At 44.4% G+C, this 16,824-nt stretch overlaps 1 protein-coding gene across 3 annotated transcripts; it reads right to left on the bottom strand.

Annotated features, from left to right (window-relative positions):
* Positions 1-5,932: 5,932 nt before the first annotated feature.
* LOC140391600 (gap junction alpha-8 protein-like) lies at positions 5,933-9,721 on the bottom strand. Of its 3 annotated transcripts, XM_072476256.1 has the most exons (3): positions 9,586-9,721; positions 8,124-9,280; positions 5,933-6,811 (listed from the first exon to the last, which is right to left on the bottom strand). In XM_072476256.1, exons 2-3 carry the CDS (start codon positions 9,263-9,265, stop codon positions 6,790-6,792), a joined length of 1,164 nt encoding a protein of 387 aa, XP_072332357.1. In that variant the 5' UTR covers positions 9,266-9,280; positions 9,586-9,721; the 3' UTR covers positions 5,933-6,789. The 3 variants fall into 3 exon arrangements, with proteins under 3 accessions (XP_072332357.1, XP_072332355.1, XP_072332356.1); XM_072476254.1 differs by having other exon boundaries at positions 5,933-9,280; XM_072476255.1 differs by having other exon boundaries at positions 5,933-9,280; positions 9,513-9,680.
* Between the last annotated feature and the right edge of the window lie 7,103 nt (positions 9,722-16,824).

Below are 16,824 nucleotides of genomic sequence, written 5' to 3'. Positions count from 1 at the left end.
CCATTTCTCTCCTAATGTTGATCTCCCTCAGTTCTTCCCTCTCACTAAACCTTTCATTCTCCAACATTTCTGGGATCTGATTTGTGTCCTCATTTGTGAAGAGCCAAAGTATGTATTCAATGTATTAGGCTATTGAGTTGGATGATCAGCCATGATCGTGATGAATGGCGGAGCAGGCTCGATGGGCCAAAAGGCCTCCGCCTGCTCCTATCTTCTATGTATCTATGTATGTCTTTAGTATCCTTAGATGTGACTATTCAAATACACCTCTGTCCAGCTTTTCTTCTTTTACCCTTTGACAATGAGGCTATTCAAAACTCTGCAACACAGTCATTACTCACACATTCACCAAACAGCCCTGCATTCGCTGACCTACATTTCCTCATGGTCAATCTGCATTTTTTTAAAGTTCACCCTTGTTTTCAAATACCTTCATGATCTCACCCTTCCTTATGTCAGCAATCTCCTCCAGCCCCGGCACGATAGTATTGTTGCTTCACAGCTCCAGGGTCCCAGGTTCGATTCCTGGCTTGGGTCATTGTCTGTGCAGAGTCTGCATGCTCTCCCGTGTATGCGTGGGTTTCCTCTGGGTGCTACGGTTTCTTCCTATAAGTCCCAAATGATGTGCTGTTATATAATTTGGACATTCTGAATTCTCCCTCAGTGTACCCGAACAGGCGCCGGAATGTGGCGACTAGCGTCTTTTGACAGTACCTCTGTCATTTGACAGTACCTCTTGTTAATGTAAACCTACTTGTGACAAGAAAGATTATTATAACTTTCTGGGATTTCTGAGCCCATCAAATTTTGGTCTTGAGTGTCCTAGTTTTAATCGTTCCACCATTCGTGACCACACCATCAGTTATCAATGCTGTAAGCTCTGGAGTTCATTTTGCAAATCTGTAACACTCTGATTTTATTCCCTTAAGAGTCTCCTTAAAAGCAGTTTCTTTGACCAAACGTTTAGCCATCTGCTGTAATCCCAGTGACTCCATCAAATTGTGCTTTAAAGCATTTATATGAATTACTTTGGGATGTCTTGTATAGTAAAGACAGTAAATAGATAGGTTGTTGTTATTATTACGACTGGACACCGATCAGGTGTTTCCCTAATGGCTTCAACGTGGGAAGACTGCTAAATATCTACTGTCAACACTTGAGATGATCTCAAGCAGCTCTGGTCTATTACATCTGTCTGAACATGGACATATCTTAGTGTGGGTTGCGATAGTCTGGGTTGCTGGCTGAGCAGCGCCAGCAAGGGCATCGGCAGAGTGCCTGGCAAAGAAGTAAGCAAGCTGAGCCTTGTACAACCAAATTTAGAGGATGGCTCGATTGCCGCGTGGAAGGTTCTGTCTGTGCTCCCAATCTGCCCCAATTGGACATTTAATTATACAAATTGGCTACCTTTCACTGGCAGTTAGGTCACCACTGCCTTTGATAACTCACCTCCGGTAAAATTGCTTTAAGCTGAGAAAGCACCGGGCCGCAGATCCAATGTTTTCATATCTAAATTGACTCTTGGTCCCATTTTCAAACCCATCCGCATGTCACCAGGAAGATTCTTTCTTTGCTTCAGTCATTTCAGGGGCAGTACAACAGGTCTTGTGCCTGGAATCCACTTCTTTAAAGGTGTTAGCTGCCTGTGAATAATTTTGTCACCTTCCACTATTGGCTCCCTCAGAGGCATGCAGGCAATGAAAGGTAGCGCAATCTTTACATAAGACCATAAGACATGGGAGATGAATTAGGCCACTCAGCCCAACGAGTCTGCTCCATCATTCAATCATGGCTGATATTTTTCTCAGTCCATTCTCCTGCCTTCTCCCCATAGCCCCTGACCCCTTATTGATCAAAAACCTATCTATCTCTGTCTTAAAAACACTCAATGATTTGGCCTCCAAGCCTTCTGTGGCAAAGAGTTCCACAGATTCACCACCCTCTGGCTGAAGAAATTCCTCCTCACCTCAGTTTTAAAGGATCATCCCTTTAGTCTGAGATGGTGTCCTCTGTTTCTAGTTTTCCTACAAGTGGAAACATCCTCTCCACGTCCACTCTATCTAGGCCACGCAGTATCCTGTAAATTTCAATAAGATCCCCCCTCATCCTTCTAAACTCCAACGAGTACAGACTCAGAGTCCTCAACAATTACTCATACGACAAGCTCTTCACTCCAGGGATCATTCTTGTGAACCTCCTTTGGACACTTTCCAAGGCCAGCACATCCTTCCTTAGATATGAGGGCCAAAAATTGCTCACAATACTCCACATGGGGCCTTATACAGCCCAGAAGTGCATTCCTGGTCTTGTATTCTAGCCCTCTCGACATGAATGCTAACATTGCATTGCCTTACTAACTACCGACTGAACCTGCACATTAATCGTAAGAGAATCGTGACAAGGACTCCCAAGTCCCTTTGAGCTTTTGATTTCCAGGGGCCAGCACACAGGGCTAAATTGCTGGCTTTTAAAGCAGACCAAGCAGGCCAGCAGCACAGTTCAATTCCCATACCAGCCACCCCGAACAGGCACCGGAATGTGGCGAATGGGGGCTTTTCACAGTAACTTCATTGAAGCCTACTTGTGACAATAAGTAATTTTCATTTCATTTCATTTCTAAGCATCTTCCCATTCAGAAAATAGTTTCTGCCTCCATTTCTCCTTCCAAAGTGCATAACCTCACACTTTTCCACATTGTATTCCTGCTGCCACTTCTTTGCCCACTCTCCTAGCCTGTCCAAGTCCTTCTGCAGCCCCCCTACTTCCTCAATACTACCTGTCCCTCTACAGATCTTTGTATCATCTGCAAACTTAACAACAGTGCCTTCAGCTCCTTCCTCCAGATCATCAATGTATATTGTGAAAAGTTGTGGTGCCAGCATCAACCCTGAAGGTACACCACTAGTCACCGGCTGCCATCCTGAAAAAGACCCCTTTATCCCCACTCTCTGACTTCTGCCTGTCAGCCAATCCTCGATCCATGCCAGGATCTTACCTTTAACACCATGGGCTCTTAACTTATTTACGTCTTCTATGCGGCACCTTGTCAAAGGTCTTTTGGAAATCTAAATAAATCAATTCCACTGGTTCTCCTTTGTCTAACTTCCTTGTTACTTCCTCAAAGAACTCTAGGTCACACATGACCTCCCCTTGACAAAGCCGTGCTGACTCAGTCCTATTTTATCATGCACTTCCAAGTACTCTGCGATCTCATCTTTAATAATGGACTCCAAAATCTTACCAATGACCGAAGGCAGGCTAACCGGCCTATAATTTTCTGTCTCCTGTCCCTCCCTTCTTAAACAGTGGTGTTACATTAGCCACTCTTCAGTCCTCTGGGGCCCTTCCTGCCTCCGATGATCCCTGAAAGATCATCACCAGTGCCTCTACAATCTCCTGAGTTATCTCTTTTAGAACCCTGGGGTATAGTCCATCCGGTCCAGGTGATTTATCCACCTTCAGACCTTCAGTTTTCCCAGAACCTTCACCTTAGTAATGGTCACTGCTCTCACCTTTGCCCCCTGGTTCCCCTGGAGCTCTGGCATCCCACTGGTGTCTTCCGCCGTGAAGCTTAGTGCAAAGTAACTATTCAGTTTGTCTGCCATTTATTTGTTTCCTATTATTACTTCGCCAGCCACATTTTCCAGTGGTCCAATGTCTATTTTTGCCTCCCTCTTACCTTGTTATCTATTGAAAAAAAACTCTTCCTATCTTCCTTTATATTACTAGCTAGCTTGCACTCATACTTCATCTTCTCCCCCTTATTGCTTTTTAAATTGTCTTCTACTCACTTTTAAAGGCTTCCCAATCCCCTGGCTTCCTACTAATGCTTTTTGTATGCTTTTTCTTTTGCTTTTATGCTGTCCTTGACTTCCCTTGTCAGCCATGGATGCCTTGTCTTCCCCTTAGCATGTTTCCTCCTCCTTGGGATGAATTTCTGTTGTACCTCCCGAATAATCCTGAAAAGCTCCAGTGGCTGTTCCACTGTCTTCCAATCAACTCTGGCCAGCTCCTCCCTCATGACTTTGTAGTTACCCATTTTTAATTGTAATACTGTTACATCTGATTGCAGCTTTTCCCTTTCAAACTGCAGGGTAAATTCTATCATATTGTGATCACTGCTCCCTAAGGGTGCCTTCACCTTAAGTTCCCTAATCAAGTCTGCCTCACGACACATCACCAAATCCATATTTGCCTGTTCCCTAGTAGGCTCTGTCACAAGCTGCTTGAAAAAAAACATCTCTTAGACATTCCACAAATTCCTTTTCTTGGGATCCACTACCAACCTGATTTTCCCAGTCCATCTGCATATTGAAGTCCCCCATGATTATTGTAATATTGCCTTTTTTACATGCCTTTTCTATCTCCTGATTTATTTTCTGCCTCACATCCTGACTACTGCTAGGGGGCCTGTAGATAACTCCCATCAGGGTCTTTTTACCTTTGCAATTCCTCAACTCTACCCACATTCTATGCAATCTGATCCTATAACGCTCCTTGCTATTAGTCCTGACTAACACTGCAACCCCGCCCCCTTTGCCCATCTGCCTGTCCTTTCGATAGGATATATATCCTTGGATATTTAGGTCCCAACCCTGATCCCCTTGCAGCCACGTCTCCGTGATGCCCACAACATCGTAACGGTCAATTTCAATGTGCGCAACAAGTTCATTTACCTTGTTCTGTATACTGCGCGCCTTAAGGTACAACACCCTCAATCCTGCATTGACCACCTCCCTTTTCACAGTTGTCACCTTTTTTGCTCTGCCTGAAGGTGATGCTGTTCTTTTATTTTGGTTCTCTATTTCCCCTTCAGTTATTACACCTTCTAAGCTCACATTCTGGTTCCCACCCCCCTGCTATGCTAGTTTAAATGCACCCGAGTGAATCTAACAATTGCTATGAGTAATGTTCTAACTTGCAGCCCTTTCCAATGCCCACTGCCCATCCCCACTACACTCTTCCAAATTTCCAAAACTAGGAAGTTTATATTTATTCCTTGTGAATTTTGTATCAATCATTTTATGTCTAATCCTAGAATGTTAATTCATAACAATGAACTATAATTGTGCATAAGAATGCTTTCAAATGAATTAATGATGCCGACACAGTTCATTAAAGCACTAACCAAATATAGCATTGCATAAGTTGCAAAAATAACTTCTTGCAGTTACAATGATAACTTTCCCTGACATGGTCCCAACACTTTGAATAATGTTGTTCCTGTCTGGTGGGAAATGGATTGAGACTGCCAAAAATATTTTGAGTGTACAGATTTAAGAGATGATTCTTTTGTCTTCTCTTGTCTCCTGCTATGGTAGACTTCAAATGATCCTCCAAAGTTTGACGAATTGTGTATTTAACAGAATCATTGCAGCATTCAACAAAGAAGGCCATTCAGTCCATTGTGTCCATGCCAGCTTTCTGAAAAAGGTGTTATTCAGACCTAATATCCTGCTCTTTTCCTTTGCCTCTGAAAATTGGCCACTTTTAAGTATAGATACAAACATCCAAATTAGGAGCAGGAGTGGGCCACTCAGCCCCTCGAGCCTGCTCCCCATTCAATATGATCATGGTTAATCTGATAATAAACTCAATTCCAGATTCCCACGATTCAATTCCATATTACTCCACCTGTAAAAGCACTGTAAAAGCTGCAATCATGCCACATGACAGCAAATTGATCATACAAATTATCTGCAGACTTTCATTATCAGCTTGTTGGTGTCGTTAACCGTGTACTGATAGATAGGCTAGTGAGCAAAGTGTATCCTTCAAGTCCTAGAAGATGTGATGGCTCTGGCTGTCTTACATGGAGATTTCTATATAAGAATTTCTGTATGTGAAGTGCATTTATCATGAAGTAATGAAAGGAACGAATAGACAGATTTATAAATAAAGCACCAGACAATTATTGCAAAATTATGTAATTTTTATTTTGACCATGATTAATTTATTGATTTAGCCATAACCTGACTAAAAAGCACACGTATGAGCTCAATTTGTAACCTTTAGTTATCAGTAGCATATTGTAAAACTTGTTGATTTTTTATGATGCCATTTACTTATCATTATTGCATATCATTATCATGAATGCAAATTTTGAGCTGATGATGTGATTTTAGTGGTGGACTGGGGTGAAATGTAATCTAATGTATTTTATTTTAATCCTCTTAATGAGCTCCAACCAACTACTGATAAATCCGTTTTTAACTACTGTTAAATAAGACCAGTTGTTAGTAGACAAATATAGGTCTTAAAATATTAATGTAAACAGTTTAGTACTCGTAGAATTCGATTGCCTTTGCAATTTCATGAGCGGTGCCGATCCCGGGAAACTTTGTGTTTTTTTAAGGTATAAACGTGCACAAATATCTCTTTGTACGATCCTCATAGTTCTGTCTTTTGTATTGGTTTTCTATATTACAGACTATGTAAGCACCAAACTTTAATTTTACACATCATACTGAGCATAAGCAGTTTGCTCAACGCAGATTAACAATCAGAGTTATGTGTGTCAGAACTTCTTTTCACGTTTTTTTTCAAATTAGATAATTTACTGTCCTGCAAATTTGTCATTACCATTCCTTTGGCGACTGCACATGGACGCTCAGCTCACACCATTTGCTCGACTCCAGCAATCCCCAACAATTCGGATTGAATCAGCAGTCTATTTCTCTATTAGAACCATCTATATGTAATATGTTATTCTGCAAGTGACATGCATCTTTGGTCTTTACGTCTTCCTGTTCATTGCACGATGGAGATCCAAACTACATCAGGTTGACATTACTGGCATCTTCCAGGATCCCTAGATAGGCATTTGGCATTTAAGGATGCTGCAAAACTTAATGCAAAACTTCCAAATACACCGTTATATTTGGGCATCAAAGTTTAAATGATTTTAGATCATTGTTTATTATCCTAGTTTGTCATAACGGGTTATATATGTCAAGCTCCAGAATTTCAAGTACTCTTATAGATAGAGTTCAGCTGACTGCTCAAGTATCTATTAATACCTAAACTTTAAACACTAACCCGTGACGGCGTCGAAATTTGATGCAGAAAAAATATACTCAAAAACACAACCGATTGAACATATTTTAAAACCAGTCACGACAACATCTTTTAAAATATTTTACAGATGAGCAATAACAACAGAAATTAGCAGCTAAACATTTCTTCCTGTGTAATTATCTGAGCGGTTAATGCCAGATTGAACTTTCCAACCCTGCGCTTTTCTCCCATATTGTATCAATTCTTGTTGCCTATCGAAAATTTACGATCTGGAGTTTCCTTTTTTGAGGCATCATTGCAGTGTCAATTTCAATTTATTTCATCCGACATGTCAACACACCAGGCATAGCATTTGGGAAGCGGCAATCGGGGAAGGTTTGCCATTTTTACATGTCATGCCATAAAATCTCATTCGAAGAAAGGGGTAATTCAGAGGAGATATTAGTGTGGATATAAGTGTTCTTAAATCTCATTAAATTGTTCTGCAACGCCAGTCGACTTAAGTTACCGCTGCGCCTGAAAATCCGAACATTTTATGGAGATCTCCAGCCTCATCGGAGGATATATGTTGGAGGGGTAATCAGTTTTGTGAACTGGAATTTGTTTGATTGAAGGGTTTGATAGATGGGCCCAAAAGATCCAGGGTATCTGGGTGTATTACCCCTAAAATCCATGACACCTCTCTGGGCAAAAATGCCGAGGAAACACCAGGCCTGACATAAGTATTGAGGTATGGATTAATCCACATGGTTACAAATACTTTCATATTAAACACTGAAGATAAATAAAAATATCACGGGCCGAGAGTTCCTTAGAAATGTTTTAAATGTTTAGCTGCTGTGATCATGTAAAAACTAAGGCAGGGTGCCGCCGGAAAGATTGAACATTGATTATATTTTCAATTTAAATGTCATTGAGTATGTTTTGCAGTGTCAGTGATAATTGTTTTCAAGACTTTCCAAAATTACCCCATGCCTGCTATCAGCCTTCCCCTTTCGGTTTGATACTCAGGCTCCTATAGTGAAATGTTTCCAACATTTTCTGTGCTGTTACTATTTCATACAGTTAAATCGTCAGACCGAGCTCTGCTACTCGCTTTACTTAACCTGCTCAATGGCCTTGTGTCCGCTAGGCTTTCGCTGGTTGCTGTTGGCGGCTCTGCCTCCGTCTTTTCACCCTCTTCTGGTTTTGCCAGTGGTTCAGATTCTGATTCTGGTACCAGTTCTGGTTCTACCTGTGATTCTGGTTCTGTTTGTGGTTCTACTTCAGGCTCTTCTTGTTGCTCATAGGATAGCAGCGTCTCGTTGTAGACCTTAACCAGATCTTCCACCTGAGCATCACTTCTTGGTTTCTCTTGGTAACTGATGAAAGGTGCTGGGCTCACATCTACTCCAACCTCTGTCATGGGGAAGAAATGGGTCACTGGTTTGTCTTCTTCCAGGAGTTTGTAACCTTTGGCTTTCTGCACAGAGGCCACGCTGATGGAGTGGAATGGCTTCTGGGGTGGATAGTCTACATTCTGTTGGGATGGTTCCCGGAATGCAAACCTGATCTTCTTCCAACCCAGGTGACTTATCTCTACAAAATTCAGGAACAGAGACACTGAAGCTACAGCGAGCATGAAAATGACAAAAACTGTTTTCTCAGTCGGTCTGGACACAAAGCAATCAACAAGATTGGGGCAAGGCCATCTACCGCAGCGATACAATGGTAAGATGCGGAATCCGTAGAGGAAACATTGACCAACCACAAAACCAACTTCAAAAATGGTCTTGAAGATGATGTGGCAGATATAGGTTCTCAGCAGCGTGCCTTCCAGGCGGAACTTCTTGTTTGTCTTGCAGGATTCTTTAATACCCTCGTCGGGAGCCAAAGGCAGCCTCTCGGCGTTCATCTCTTGCTGTCTGTTCATCTCTTCCTCCCTCTCTTTTCTCTTTTCCTCCATCCTTACGTGATGAACCGCGTGGCCGACGTAGACCAAGGATGGTGTGGAAACGAAGATAATTTGGAGAACCCATAGTCTTATGTGGGAGATGGGAAAAGCTTCATCGTAACAGACATTCTCACAACCTGGCTGTTGGGTGTTGCAAACAAAATCTGACTGTTCATCTCCCCACACGAATTCGGCAGCCGTGCCAAGGATTAGGATTCGAAAAATAAACAGCACTGTCAACCAGACTCTTCCTATTACAGTGGAATGTTCATTAACTTCTTCCAAAATATTTCCAAGGAAACTCCAATCACCCATTTTTCACGGATTTACCTGTTTAAAAGAAAATCATATATTTGGGTTTGAACTGATCAGAATTTTGGATAATTTTGCATTCAATTGAATGCGACTCCAAATAATGCAACAGTTAATTTATCTCGCAAAAAATACTTCTGTCGTTTCCATTTTATCCTTTGTCTGTACTTTTATGCCTTATCCATCTAAGTCATACTTTTTTCCAGACAAGATCATGATTTTTAAAATCCAAACAAATAAACGCATTTACCGATCCCCTGTAAAAATCACAACTGCAACACCTGTCAAAACATCATTTTAACATCATTGGCTTGGCAACTTGCCGTGGTAAACCAACGCCGTATTGAATGCCGCTGCTTCTTGTCAACCTGGAACAGTTTCCGCAGGGTGATATCTAAAGCGCCTAACAGCTGAGCAGATCGGAAACGGTAGAGTATGAGCATTAGTTTTTTAGTTTGCAGCAATATTTAAGCTGGTATCCAGACAGCAGCCGACGTGTAGTGACGCGAGAAACAATAGTTCACATGACCCATTGGAGGCATGTTGGAAAACAATGGGAGCAATGTGTGCGCAGCGACACTCCAATAACAGGTTTCAACAATTCAGGTAGTAAATGCTCACTTTCAAATCTGACAAATAACACATCGTGCCCGCAAATTTAGAATATCTTAACTATTTGCAGAATATTGAAAGCACAATTTAAACGGTATTTTATTTGTAATCTTTAATAAAAGCGTTATGCGACTCCAATATCTCAAAAGTGGTGGAACTAGTTTCAAAGTTCCCGAGCACAGTTCTTTCCTTGCTCCGTGGATGCAATGCTATAATCTTAAACGCATTTACCATTTCCACTAATTAACCAAGTAATTATAAAACAAATAGCGCCCTTTACTTTACTCCATTCGTCTTAAAACAGTGTCCTGTTTTATTTATCCCACTTCTCCCTTTCTTCAGCTCCGAAGAAAAGTCATTGGGACTGGGAACGTTAATTATATTTTTTTCTCTCCACAGATGCTGCCAGACCTGTTGAATTTGTTCAACACCTGTCTTTATTTAAAATTACCAGCATTCTCAGTATTTCGTTTTTGCAAAAAATAGTTACTTGCGGTCATACCAAACGTCTTGTTCAGATTCAAAGCTTTTTAAATCAATAAGAGGCAACTGTACTGCATTGAAATGAGTTAAGATCATAAGAAATAGGAGCAGAATTAGGCCATTCGGCCCATCGAGTCTGCTCCACCATTCAATCATGGCTGATATTTGTCTCACTCCCATTCTCTTGCCTTCTCCCCATAACCCCTGATCCCCTTGCTAATCAAGAACATATCTATCTCTGTCTTTAAGACACTCAGTGATTTGGCCTCCACAGCCTTCTGTGGTAAAGAGTTCCACAGATTCACCACCCTCTGGCTGAAGAAATTCCTCCTCATCTCAGTTTCGAAGGATCGCCCCTTCAGTCTGAGGCTGTGCCCTCGGGTTCTAGTTTTTCCGACTAGTGGAAACATCTTCTCCATGTCCACTCCATAAACCTCTCAGTATCCTGTAAGTTTCAATCAGATCGCCCCTCATCCTTCTAAACTCCAACTAATACAGAGCCAGAGTCCTCAACAGCTCCTCAAGTGACAAGCTCTTCATTCTAGAGACCATTCTTGTGAAGCTGATCTGGATCCTTTCCAAGGCCAGTACATCGTTCCTTAGATACGGGGCCCAAAGCTGCTCACAAAACTCCAAATGGGTCTGACCAGAGCCTTATACTGCCTCAGAAGTACATCCCTGCTCGAACCCAGGTCCCTGGCGCTCTGAGGCAGCTGTGCTAACCACTGTACTATTGTGCTGCCCATCATATGTGACACATTTATCAGAAATCTTTGAAGATGTGACTAGTAGAGTTGACCATCTGGGATGGCCACGTCCCGATTACAAAATGGACACTTGCAAAGACTGCAGGGAAAATTGGACAATGCTGAGAAACAAGCAGGTGCAAGCTCTGTCTGTTGATTAGAGCCTTAGCTCTCAGACAGGACAGAAACTGCTAAGCTATCTACATACTAATAAGCCATCTCCAGGGACAAAAGGGAAACATTTACATAAACAATGGTAAGGCAGACACCCCGGCGCCAGAGGAGATTCAAACAAGCAAACCAACGGCCACCTAGGACACGCCCAGCAACCAAGGAACCCACCCCTCTATTGGAAGAAGATCGATAAGAATGATTGGGAAAGGCCCAATTAATTGAGGCCAAGTTCAAGGCCCGCCCAAAAGCCGCGAAGCCCTTTTGGGTATAAAAGGTTTTCCCCAAGGGAGAATCTTTCTCCTTTGGCTTTGGCTCTCAGCGAAGAGAGAGACCAGCCTAGCAGCTACACCAAGTAGCTGAATTCCAAGTCAATGCACGCTACGAGATAGACGCTCCTAGTTGCTATCCTGTAAACAGCGCAACCCAGCAGCCTCAGAACCGAGCAACGGCCATTGTTCCTCTGACTGAGTGGGCACCCGAAGCTAACTATAGGCTTTTAGTAATAGTGATAGTTTAGTTTGTAGAGTTTATGCATGAGTAGATTTGACTGTGTGTAAATAAATGAGCATTGCTTTTGAACTTACTAACTGGTGTATTGAGTCTTTGATCAGTATTCGGTTCTGAACCTTGTGGCGGTGTCGAAAGATACCTGCCGACTCTTGAGCAAAAGTAATTAAACAGAGCCAACTTAAGTGACAACACCAAAGAGAGCAACAGTACCTGTTCGGATACACTGAGGGAGAATTCAGAATGTCCAATTCGCTTAACATACACATTTTTCGGGACTTTTGTGGGAGGAAACCGGAGCACCCGGAGGAAACCCACGCAGAGATGAGTAGAACATGCAGACTCCGCACAGTCAGTGACCCAAGCTGGGAATCAAACCCATGTCCCTGGCACCGTGAAGCAACAGTGCTGACCACTGGGGCAGCACGGTAAAATAGTGTCAGCACGGTAGCATAGTGGTTAGCACAATTGCTTCACAGCTCCAGGGTCCCAGGTTCGATTCCCGGCTTGGGTCACTGTCTGTGCGGAGTCTGCACGTTCTCTCCGTGTGTGCATGGGTTTCCTCTGGGTGCTCCGGTTTCCTCCCACAGTCCAAAGATGTGCAGGTTAGGTGTATTGGACATTCAAAATTGCCCTCAGTGCCCAAAATTGTCCTTAGTGTTGGGTGGGGTTACTGGGTTATGGGGATAGGGTGGCGGTGTGGCCTTGGGTAGGGTGCTCTTTCCAAGAGTCAGTGCAGCCTCAATGGGCCAAATGGTCTCCTTCTGCACTGTAAATTCTATGCTTCTATGCTATGCTATGCACTGTGCTACCGTACCACCACTATGTTTTATTTTTTAAAAATAAATTTAGAGTACCCAATTCATTTTTTCCAATTTGAGGGGCACTTTAGCCTGGCCATCCACCTACCCTGCACATCTTTGGGTTGTGGGGGTGAAACCCACGCAAACACAGGGAGAACGTGCAATCTCCACACGCACAGTGACCCAGACTGGGATCGAACCTGGGGCCTCGGCGCCATGAGGCAGCAGTGCTAACCGCAGCACCACCGTGCTGCCCTGCACCACCACTAGTTATCTATTTTGAAGTAAGATCATTCCTGTTAACCAGCAATTGCTGAGGCATTGAACTGCATATCAGGTAGCTTCTGAAACATAATGGATTCTATGCTGCAGTCAATTGCTAACTTCCATGTGATTCTAACAAATGGAACCAAAACTCTTTAGTCAATGGCATGTGATTACCTCAATGTCCTTGCTGTTGAAGTGCCCTAACCACGTCCCCCCTTGCACCTCCCCCCAGAAGAGTCTATAACGTCTGCAATAACATCTCACACAGAGGCCATACAGAGTCCTGGTTCAACCATCTCCTCTACCTTAAATAACCTGTGACAGACAAAACATTAGATCTTCATTTTAATTAAAGAATGCTAAAATTTACTCAACTGCAGATTCTTAAAACAAGAGTCATGCAATGGGGATAGCATCTGATAACAGCTCTCCTGATGCCAACACACTCTATCCTTGCAATACTCTGACCAATGTCTAACTTGGTACCATAAAATAAACTGAGTGACAGATACAAAGAACAAACATAAAAGATAGAGTGCAAAAGGAGGCCATTCGGCCCATCAAGTCTGCACCGACCTACATAAGCCCTCACTTCCACCCTATCCCCGTAACCCAATAACCCCTCCTAACCTTTTTTGGACACTAAGGGCAATTTTAGCATGGCCAATCCAACTAACCTGCACGTCTTTGGACTGTGGGAGGAAACCGGAGCACCCGGAGGAAACCCACGCAGAAACGAGGAGAAGGTGCAGACTCCGCACAGACAGTGACCCAGCGGGGAATCAAACCTGGGACGCTGGCGCTGTAAAGTCACAGTGTTATCCACTTGTGCTACCGTGCTGCCCACCAAAGTTATCAATATCTTCAGCTGAATTCTCTTAGACCTAAACTCCCAGAGGTCATTGAACATGAGCATCTGATAATTCCTTTCCTGAACAACAGCAGTCTATCAAACAGATAAGTAGCAAGCTGGAGAAGAATTGGAGCAGAGAAAAATGCACTTCAGGAAGGTATTCAAGGCTCACAAGGTGATAAGAATTGATTTGTTACCTCTATGTTAATCAGTAAAATTGATTGGTGTTTGTGCACATGTTCTTTTGTTTGGTGATCCTAGCTGTTATCAATATTAGTTTTGGTATTTGGACAGATATTGGTGGGTATGTGCTGCGTTTAACTCTTAATGTTTGGACGATTGGGTTATTCACCTGAAGTTCTCGGGCGGGATTCTCCGTTAGCTGACGCTGTATTCGGAAAATGGGATCGGACGGAGGATAGCTTCCAACGCCAAAATCATGGCAGGCGTCTGTTTTACGGCAAATGGCAATTCTCCATCACCTTGAAAACGGCGTCAATGCATTTCACTCCACGTGCGCTTTAAACACTGTTTGCATATTATTAGTGGGCCCACTCGCGATTCTCCACCTCCAATGGGCCGAGTTCCTGGCGGCGCGGTTCATTTGTGCTTTCAGAAATCGCGGAACTGGCGTGGTGGCTGTTGAGAGAGAGGGCGTACGGACAGTATCCAACATTGCCATACTTTGCCGACAGTATTGCTGCTGAATGGGGGGACTTATGCCAGGCCCGGGGTGAGTAGTGGGCAGTGGCCAGGAGATGCGTTGTTGAGTCAGGGTGGGTGGGTCCCATTTCCGCAGCAAGCAAAGGCAGCCATGCAGCTGCACATGCCACTGACAGCCCGCTTTAAACCTAGTGCCATGGGTTGTATAGGTGTTCCTCCCGGGGCACACCCTGGGTGCCCTCTGGCCCCAGCCGACTCATCAGCTGTATGGGCACTCCAGCACAACCTGTCCCATCTTTTTGGCTTTGATAAGTGTGTGTGTGTGTTTGGGGAGTGTAATGTTTATGTGCGGCTGCAGCTTGTCAGTCCTACGAGTGTCGATCATGGACCCGGCGATTCCGACACCATTTTTCATGGGAATCGATGGTGTTCCACATGGCCTCTCAATGGTAGCGTAATCGGTGCAGAATCGTAAAAGTTCAGGATTCTGCGTTGGCGGCACATTTGTCTCAGAAACAGAGAATCCCGCCCCTCTTCTTTGAAATGCTGATGAACCATCCTGTGTTATCGGTGCTCTCTTTAATATTATCTTCAATCCAAGTTTTCACCCAATGCAGAACAAATGCAGCATATAGCATGGGGTGTGGACATCGTTACCCATCCTTGATTGCTCTTGAGAAGCTGGTGATGAGCCACGATCTTACACAACTGCAGTTCAGAATCCATCTGCTAGAGAAACGCTCACAGTGCTGTTAGGGAGGGAGATGCAGGATTTTGAATCAGCAAAAGTCTGGAGATGAAGATAGAGCGATGACGAACATACAGGCGACAAGGAATTGGTCACACCCGAATGGAGTGAGCCACCAGGACATATGCTGGGCTACCCCCGATGAACAAATGGGTGGACCTCCTAACACAGGAACCTCAACTCCACAGAGACACCATCAAATTAGAAATTATGGTGACGGTGAAGGCAGTGTAGCGGAGGCATTGGCCCCTTTAATGCATCGCGGGAACAAGTGGAGCACAACCGGGGACACAGGAGGCAATGATCAGGGAGCTGGAGATGGTGTGATCAATCAGTGCAATTGGATCACCTCACTGGAGATGGAGATGGCAAGGATGGTGGTGATGCAAGGGACACTGAAGAGGAAGGTTGAGGACCAGGAGAAATGGTCACGGCGTCAAAACATCTGCATGTCGGCCGACTGGAAGGTACTGCGGGCAGGAACTCCCACAGAGTATGTGACCCAGGTGCCGGGCAAGGTGGTTGGAGGGGAAAGTTTCCCAAACCCCCAGAATTGGACAGAGCCCACAGGTCTTTCCGGCCAAAGTTCAAAGCCAGCCAGCAACCGTGGGCACCATTGCAAAATTGCACCGCTACCAGGATCGGGAAAGGATCTTGAAATACACAAGGCACATATGGTCCTGTAAGTGGGAGGGTCACCAGGACATTTGGGCAACCCTGGCCAATTGCCAGACGGAATTCAATGCAGTGAAGGCGGCTCCATACAAAAGGTAAGTGTGGTTTGGGATGCGTAATCTGCCAAACACTGTGTGACTTTCCAGAGTACTACTTCACTGCAGTGGCAGAAGCAGACAACGTTGTGTGCAAACACGGGCTGGGAAGGCCGCGACATCAGCAGTGAATTTGAACTCTGGTTTCCTCCGTTGAAAAAGAAGAGACTAATTGCGTGGGATAGATCTGCCTCGTTGTCGGTCTGACTGCGAGTCTCAGAAAGGAGGAGACGAGAACAGTAAGGTTCAGAAAGAGGTGAGGAGAGGGAAAGTGGGGGAGAAATGCAATGGTTATGGAAGGTAAAGATTGCTCTGGGGGGCAGTGGGGGGGAACCACATTAATCGGTGAGTTAGAACAGGGAAGCACAGGCGAGGTGGGCCTGTGGCACAACTTGCAATGGGGAGAGAGTGCCTGGCAGCACAGGGTAAAAAATCTAGATGGGGAAGTAGGAGGGAAAAATAGGGTGTGAGCGGAAACACTGGGGGGGGGGGGGGGGGGGGGAAACGCCTTCAGGGGTTTGTGGGGGTGAAAGGGAGGGCGGACAGGCCGATGGGAAAAGTCAAAGGGTGGGGTGTGCAGTACAACGCTGGCTATGACAGACCGTACATGGCGACAACCGGGACAAGAGCACCGCAAACAGCCATCTTGGAAGTCCCTAAATAAATGGAACTGCCAGAGTTCAGGGGTGCATCCACATGGCATACACAACGATCGCAGCCATCTTGGTTGACCCCCTGGACAAGCTGAAAGCCCAGAATGCAGTGGCACAGCCTGGTGGCGTGTATGGTGACACTGGCCATCTTGGGTGGCCCAAAACAAATGGAAACCCCGGAGTGCAGGGACGCATCCAATGTCAGTATGGCTGACCCCAGGAGGGCGGGGGACAGAAAACCCCTATCAGAATAGTCTCCTGGAATATCAGGGGACTTAAAGGC

This window comes from Scyliorhinus torazame, chromosome 15, assembly GCF_047496885.1.
Source record: "Scyliorhinus torazame isolate Kashiwa2021f chromosome 15, sScyTor2.1, whole genome shotgun sequence".
NCBI classification, from domain to species: Eukaryota; Metazoa; Chordata; class Chondrichthyes; order Carcharhiniformes; family Scyliorhinidae; genus Scyliorhinus; species Scyliorhinus torazame.
Note: the sequence above shows the minus strand (reverse complement) of the source record. Positions and strands in the feature narration are given on the sequence as shown.